Source organism: Ovis canadensis, chromosome 7 (genome assembly GCF_042477335.2).
Source record: "Ovis canadensis isolate MfBH-ARS-UI-01 breed Bighorn chromosome 7, ARS-UI_OviCan_v2, whole genome shotgun sequence".
Classification (NCBI taxonomy): Eukaryota; Metazoa; Chordata; class Mammalia; order Artiodactyla; family Bovidae; genus Ovis; species Ovis canadensis.
The window spans coordinates 37,726,641-37,735,165 of NC_091251.1; the positions used below are offsets into that span (position 1 = coordinate 37,726,641).

Sequence of the window (8,525 nt, forward strand, 5' to 3'; positions counted from 1 at the left end):
ATATATAGGTCTTTAGTTTCTTTAGGTAGATATATTCCTAAGTATTTTATTCTTTTCGTTGCAATGGTGAATGGAATTGTTTCCTTAATTTCTTTTCCTACTTTCTCATTGTTAGTGTATAGGAATGCAAGGGATTTCTGTGTGTTGATTTTATATCCTGCAACTTTACTATATTCATTGATTAGCTCTAGTAATTTTCTGGTGGAGTCCTTAGCGTTTTCTATGTAGAGGATCATGTCATCTGCAAACAGTGAAAGTTTTACTTCTTCTTTTCCAATTTGGATTCCTTTTATTTCTTTTTCTGCTCTGATTGCTGTAGCCAAAACTTCCAAAACTATGTTGAATAGTAGCGGTGAAAGTGGGCACCCTTGTCTTGTTCCTGACTTTAGGGGTAAAAACCCCTCTGATGGCTTTTTAGGCTGCCTGCAGGACTCGTACAGCTGCGCATGTGATTGTTTGAGGCCTCCTGACTGCGGGAGGCACAGGAAGCTTAAAACATCCTAGGAATGTAGGGGCTTCTGAGGAGTCAAAATCATTAGAATACGACTGATTAAAGGTTTCATTTGTTGAGCCAATACTTGCTGCCAAATTTTTATATCTTTTATTTTTAGATATAGTTGGTATATAGAAAAGCAGGTAGTAGACCTGGTATTAGCAACATTAGATCTTTGAGTTAAGTACTTTCTTTGTTATAACCCACTGCACCTTTGTTCTACAGGAATGTAACTTTATTTAGTACTTTGAGGGTGATGCAGAGTAAAGAAAAAACACTTCTAGGGAGAAGGAGTTTTCTGGTTGATAGACAATTATCCAGGAAGAGAGCCATAAAAATGTTAACAAGCCTCTTGGCCAGAAGATAATGTAAACCACCTGAGACCTTTTGTATACAGGAGGGTATGCAAAAAGAAACCTTGTCTCAATGAGGGTCAGGACTGCTGCCCCTGCATAACTCTGCATATTCCATTATGTACAACTTGGGGTATATAAGCTGATTTTGAAAAATAGGTTTTGGAGTCTTGCACCGATGCTGGGCTTCCCCATGTCATTCTTTTCTTTTTCTGGCTGAATTCCCATCTGGGGCATGGAGGCTCACCATGTCTACTTACTTGTCCTGGCTTCTAAGATCTGTAAGAGAGAGAGAGCCCAAAGCGGGGCACTCTCCGATATTCAAACGGACGCCGGTGGCCTAACGTAGATGGTGCAAGTTCCTTGTCTGGAACTCTATTGGTTTTCCCCATAAACCAAGTTATTCAGCCTCTTTTCTCCACTTAATTTTCCTACTACACTATTTCTTCTTAATCTAGTCTTATATTAATCAATAAATAAGTCTTTCCTCACCAACGCCGTCCCCACTTCGAATTCCCTGGATCCACCGGGGCTGGACCCCGGCACTGAATGAGCATTGTTTATATTCTGTCTGCTATGTCTACATCACCAGGAGCCGGAAACATGCTGAATCTTACATACTCATTACTGACTTGACCACATTATTTGCTGTTAGGGCCAGAATGATGGTGAAGATAGAGGAATGAGTAATGCATATGCCTTGGAGGGCAAAATCTAAGGGAGTGACAAAAATTTAGTGATAAACAATATTCTAATCAAATTTTTGAAGTGGGGTTGATTGACAATATTTTATTAATTTCAAGTGTATAGCATACTGATTCAGATACACACCATTAAAATTTATTTCAAAATAATAGCTATAATTCCCTGGGCTATACCATATATCCTGTTGCCGATCTATTTTATACATATGAGTTTGTATCTTCTAATCCCATACCCCTAATTTGCCCTGTCACTGTGATATCCACTAGTTTGTGTTCTATATTTGTGAGTCTGTTTCTGTTTAGCATAAACATTCATTAGTATTTAACATTCTACATATAAATGATATGATACAGTATTTGTCTGACATTTCATCAAGCATAATATTCTCTAGGTCTACTTGATATTGTAAAAAAACAAAATTAATTTTACAAAACTATGATAAACAAAATAAACACTAAATTTAAATAAATGCTGGGTTAGTAATAGTGCCATTTTGAGCCATATTGGAAACTGAGATAAAAGGAAACATTTGTAATGTTGGTGTCTTTATTTTGAAAAATTGATATTCTTGTTCATAATTTTTACATTAACTCTGACTTTTAAACATTGCATTAAAACTTTATTTACCTTGATTACTAGGGCTTTTGGTATCAGGGTAAATTTTGCACCTGAGGCAATAATTCACATGTCTCATCCTCAACCTGATTCTGCTTGCTTCCTTGGTATATATATCAACAATCTCTCATCATTTATTTACATTTTTTTCTCTTTTTGATTTTATTATAAGATGTAAATAAACTTTTCTTAACTTTCTATTTACTTTTGATCTAGTAGACTTCCAAACAATGTTGTACTATTTCAGTCACTGATAGGATTTTGGTGTCAGAATTCAGGATTAACCCCCTGGGGCAGTAGATGACATATTCTAAAATATTTGCCCTTTACAAAGCTCTGGTATTTTCCTTGCCAAATTTAGTTGACAATCTAATCACTCCCTTTGGAAATAGTCAGCAGGGTTGTGGCAGTCTCAAATCTCCAAAGCACTTTCTTCATTGCATCATAAGGAGAGGAGATTTGAAAATCTAATGTTCTCTATGTGACGACAAATATGTATGAACAATGACAAAGATGGTCAGTTAATGTTTTATGGGAATGGGGAGGAAGGCAACATTATGAGAGTTGTGTAAAACCTGGAGATTCAGATTTCTGAAGTTTGGGAGCTACTCATATTTTTGAGAAACAAGAAGGAGAGGACAATAGAAAAATACTGTAACTATTCTACTGGTTCATTGGCTGCCTTGGAATGCAATGGACTAAAGGTCAGAGTTTGAGCAAGAATAGTCAGAGGCTTAGGTCTAGATTCATGACTATGGCATTTTCTGCCCTCTCCTCAATAGATTTCCATTTATTTTTGATAACTAGAATTACTTTAATGGTGGACAAACACTTTCATTCTATTTCCATAATTATGTGAAATGATCAGCAGCTTTCAGAGCTGACATCTCATTTAAAACCAAGAAGCATGTAAATGACTGATATATTTTCTTTTCTTTTTACAGTACAGATGAAGAAGATGCAAAGAGGGTAGGCCAAGGTTTCCAGAGAAAAGCTTCACAGATTTTATGTTTTGCAGAACATTAGCCCAGATCTTATTTTCCATACTCAACATATTTGAGAGCTTCTTGTGTTGCTTGTGATTCTGTTATTTATCAAAACAGGGTTTTTGATGGTTAGATAGAAAGTTGTGAAACAGAGAATAGTTTCCTGTAAAAACAGGAATTTTATATGAAGTCTTTTTTGCCTCCACAGTTTCTTATCTCTATTTATCACCCAGATTTGTGCAGCTATCACCCAGAGTTCATTGTAAAGACATTTACAGAGGCTCTAGTGGCAATGTGTCCATTCATTAGAGGTACTATTCAATGTCTAAATATTTTTCAGGTTTTTACTCTTCTTTAAACTTACTGAAATGAGCCATTACTACCATCATCAGCTCAATTTGATCCTGATATAGCCCTTGTCAGAAAAAATAAACATATTATTCTATTTCTTGAATGAAAATTCAGATTTCTGAAATCTAAGTGACTTGTCTAGGGTCAGGAGTTAGTGAATTGCTGAGCTGAGTCATCATAATCAGATAAAATGATTCCAAATCAAATTCAGTGAAGACATTGTTTAGAAAGTTACCATTTGAAGGATATTTATAAGTAATTTAAATAATCAATCTGTTCTATTGATGAGGGAATTCCTTTTTGAAGGTGCATTCATTTGTTTGATGGTTTATATATTCATTATTAGCATAAATATCAATTAAACATTTGATCATGTCACCTAAGTGACATTTTTCAGAATATGTGAACTTGTTAATATATGTTTAAATAATTTACAAGCATCAATTAATATGACAGATGTTGTACTCAAAGTTTTGGAAATATTGTTAAATATATTCATTTCATTAGAGAGATAGTAATGAGATTTATTTTTCTTAAGAAAGATAATCAACTCATTTTATCAGGTTCATTTATATGCAGAAAAAAATATGAGGAAATGGATAGTAACTAATGAGTGGTTCAGGTTTTGTAAATTGAAGAGAAATTTCTTCATTCAAGAGGAAATGGTTAGTTCAGTTCAGTTACTCAGTCATGTCCGACTCTTTGTGACCCCCATGGACTGCAGCATTCCAGGCTTCCCTGTTCATCACCAACTCCTGGAGGTTACTCAAACTCATGTCCATTGAGTCCGTGATGCCATCCAACCTTCTCATCCTCTGTTGCCCCTTTTCCTCCTGCCTCCAATCTTTCCCAGTATCAGGGTCTTTTCAAATGAGTCAGTTCTTCACATCAGGTGGTCAAAGTACTGGAGTTTCAGCTTCAGCATCAGCCCTTCCAATGAATATTCAGGACTGATTTCCTTTATGATGGACTGGTTGGATCTCCTTGCAGTCCAAGGGACTCTTAAGAGTCTTCTTCAACACCACAGTTTAAAAGCATCAATTCTTCAGTGCTCAGCTTTCTTTATAGTCCAACTCTCACATCCATACATGACTACTGGAAAAACTATAGCCTTGACTAGACAGACCTTTGTTGGCAAAATAATGTCTCTGCTTTTTAATATGTTGTCTAAATTGGTCATAACTTTTCTTTCAAAGAGTAAGAGTCTTTTAATTTCATGGCTGGAGTCACCATCTGCAGTGATTTTGGAGCCCCCCAAAATAGTCTGATACTGTTTCCACTGTTTCCCCATCTCTTTCCTATGAAGTGAGGGGACCGGGTGCCATGATCTTAGTTTTCTGAATGTTGAGCTTTAAGCCAATATTTTCACTCTCTTCTTTCACTTTCATCAAGAGGCTTTTTAGTTCTTCACTTTCTGCCATAAGTGTGGTGTCATCTGCATATCTGAGATTATTGATATTTCTCCCTGCAATCTGGGAAAATGGTTAGTACTCCATACTGAATTATTCTTTTGTAGACCAAATGTTTAGAATGGAAGATGATGGAAAGCATACACATTGCTCATTCTTGCTTGAAAGGAAACAACAGTGATGCTCTTTAGAATAAAATAGCAAGATAGGCATGACATATAATGGAGTAACAATGAACATGAGAAGTGGAGAGAGTGAAAACATTTCAGGGTGAAAGGATCTGAATAAAAGAATGGGAGAAAGAAGAGAAAATGATAAAGAGTTAGATTTAAAGAAAGCAAAATAACAAGGGAAAGAAAATTAGTAGCAAATGAGAGACAATAAATTAACAGGGGAGAAACAAACTGCAAATGAGCTCTTAAAATAAATTAGGAAATGAAAGGCTTCTTGATGAATAAAAGAGAAAAGAGAGAAAATGAGAAAGGGAGCATGAAGAAATGTTCAGAGATGGGGAACGTCTAGCTCCAGGAGCTGGTCTGACCACAGTTTGCCCTCCAGGCAGGCACAGCGTTGCCTGATGATGTTTGTGTCTCTGCCCAAGGAGTGAAGGAGGCTGTCTCCCTAGCCTTCCTATTCCTCTACTGTATCATGACTGCCAGAGTCAGATGCATCTCTTAATCAGCTGAAGGTCTAAAGAAAATTAGGGATATAGTGGTGAGAATTTAGATTTCTCTTTCAGACTCTTCCTTTTTTATTTTTTTAAATACTTTTTTTTTTCAAGATTCTTGTGCTCTTTTTTTGAAATGATTTTATTCATTTATTTATTTGTGGCTGTGTTAAGTCTTCGTTGCTATGTGGGCTTGTCTCTAGCTGCAGCAAGCAGGGTCTACTCTGCTTGAGTTGAGCGAGGTGCATGGGCTTCTCACTGTGGTGACTTCTCTTGTTGTGGAGTATAGGCTCTAGGGTATTTGGGCTTCAGTAGTTGTGGCGTGTAGGCACAATAGTTGTGGTACTTAGGCTCTAGAGCACAGGCTCAGTAGTTGCGGTACATGGGCTTAGATGCACAGCAGCATGTTGGGCCAGAGCTCAAACTCATGTCTCCTGCATTGGTAGACAGATTCTTTACCACTGAGCCACCAGGGACATGCTCAGCCTGACAACAGTTTCCCACTAATGTGTCTAACATATAATTTTTGATGCTGATGATTGTCATAATTTGTAATTTTTTTTGGAAATGTATTTTATTTTACTTAGAGAAATGTTCACCTGATACATAGTCTCTGAATTGGAAAATACATAGGTAAGAACAGGATATGGGAAGAGAATGGATCAAGTATGTCAGGTAGCATGGAATCCTTCTGTTGGAAAAGAGTGAAAAAGCAGAGATGGCAAGACATAGGCAGAGTGGAAGAGCTTATAACTCTCAATTATAAAAACGTTCAGAAGTCTTCTGACGTCTTAGGGATATCATCAAACGCTGACACGTCATGAAATGACACATCACTCACATCAACTCTGGCTGAGCTTGTGGGATGCAGTGAACCTAAGAGGAAACAGAGGGAACTCTTCACCTACATTCCCGGGTTTCTTGGGTGTATTTTTATAGACAGGTGATGGAATGAATACTGAGATAACTGTCTGTGGAAGTAGAGACAAGTTAAGAAGTAAGTAGACAGGCTAATTGGAGGCCCTACAGGATATTTTTTTATTACAATTTTGTGTAAGTCTCACTTTGCCTCTGAGTGTGTGTGTGTGTGCATGCATGCTACATGCAGGGTTTCTATACATACATATGCTGACATTTTAAAGGAAGATTTTCAAAAATTCCATCTGTGGATGGTAGTACCTGTGTATTAGTCATTCCACTCAGTTCTTGGGAGATGTAAAGCTTGTATTTTTAATATTTCTTAAAATATGTACCATAACAAACTACTGTATATATTGTTTTGTTTTGTTTTTTTCATTTGTATTACATTCCTCTTATTTTTCACTCATACTTCTCTCTTCGTGTCTTTCTTTCCTAGTGACTAAGTCACTAGCATTTTGTCAAGGTTTTTGTGTCTCTTTGTACACGTTCCAAAAAATTACTTAAGACATATTGTTTATAATGAACGTGGTGAAATTGTCAGGTATTTTTACCTAGAGAACAATCCAAGTCTAGATGTAAGAAACTGTAATAACAATAAACTCTGCTTCATTATGTACTACAGACAGAGACAATGGAGAGAGAGAACAGTACTGTGGTAACTGAATTCATCCTTGCTGGTCTGACCCAGTCTCAAAATATTCAGCTCCTGGTCTTCACACTAGTCTTAATTTTCTACCTCATCATCCTCCCTGGAAATTTCCTCATCATCCTCACCATCAGGTCAGACCCCAGCCTCACGGCCCCCCTCTACTTCTTCCTGGGCAACCTGGCCTTCCTGGATGCATCCTACTCCTTCATTGTGGCTCCCAGGATGCTGGTGGACTTCCTCTCTGACAAGAAGGTGATCTCCTATAGAGGCTGCATCACTCAGCTCTTCTTCTTGCATTTCCTTGGAGGAGGAGAGATGCTGCTCCTAATTGTGATGGCCTTTGACCGCTACATTGCCATCTGTCGTCCTTTACACTATTCGACTCTCATGAACCCTAGAACCTGCTATGCCTTGCTGTTGGCTCTGTGGCTTGGAGGCTTTGTTCATTCCATTGTCCAAGTGGCCCTCATCCTCCGCTTGCCCTTCTGTGGTCCAAACCGACTGGACAACTTCTTCTGTGATGTGCCTCAGGTCATCAAGCTGGCCTGCACGGACACCTTTGTGGTGGAGCTCCTGATGGTCTTCAACAGTGGCCTGCTCACCCTGCTGTGCTTTCTGGGCCTTCTGGCCTCCTATGCAGTCATCCTCTGCCGTGTAAGTGGGCCTGCTTCTGAAGGAAAGAGCAAGGCGCTGTCCACATGCACCACTCATGTCATTATTATACTCCTCATGTTTGGGCCTGCCATCTTTATCTACACTCGTCCCTTCACAGCCTTATCAGCAGACAAGGTGGTTTCCTTTTTCCACACAGTGATCTTTCCTTTGATGAATCCTGTGATTTATACCCTTCGCAACCAGGAAGTGAAAGCTTCCATGAGGAGGATATTGAGTCAACATATGGTTTGTTAAATGGACTTTATAATAAGAAGTCTTGAAGGGGAAATTCTGGCTGAAAATTATTCACTTATTTAAAAAATATTGTTTTTCATTGAGTGCCTCCCATTGCCAGGTACCATTGTGGTCAATGTGGGAAAGTTATAATAACAAGAAAACAAACATGCTATGTTATTCAAGAACATAAAGGAAACACCAGCCTGGTTGGAGTAAGGAATAAGTGTGAGAGATTTAGTTCTTAAGTTATATATGGCAATAGTGTCATATAAATAATGCTTTTTACACCAAAATAAAAAGTTTTATTCTATTCTATTTGAAGTAAGAATTCATCTTAATATTTTAAGCAGGTGAATGATTCATTCACAATTGTTCTTTTATGATTTAGGACAACATTATCAAGATTCTGGGCAAAGACCAGTAAAGACAATGAATCTTTGCAAGTCATATATCATGTTACAGTCTTATTTTGAACAATTTAAAAA

At 37.5% G+C, this 8,525-nt stretch overlaps 1 protein-coding gene across 1 annotated transcript; it reads left to right on the forward strand.

Annotated features, from left to right (window-relative positions):
* Nucleotides 1-7,119: 7,119 nt before the first annotated feature.
* Nucleotides 7,120-8,058, forward strand: LOC138444105 (olfactory receptor 4N5-like). The gene has a single exon (XM_069597433.1). The coding sequence runs from the start codon at nt 7,132-7,134 to the stop codon at nt 8,056-8,058; it is 927 nt and encodes a 308-aa protein (XP_069453534.1). The 5' UTR covers nt 7,120-7,131.
* Nucleotides 8,059-8,525: the final 467 nt, after the last annotated feature.

Bases quoted from the DNA above. Each gene is read 5' to 3' on its own strand.
- LOC138444105 (XM_069597433.1), top strand. From the start codon at position 7,132: ATGGAGAGAGAGAACAGTACTGTGGTAACTGAATTCATCCTTGCTGGT.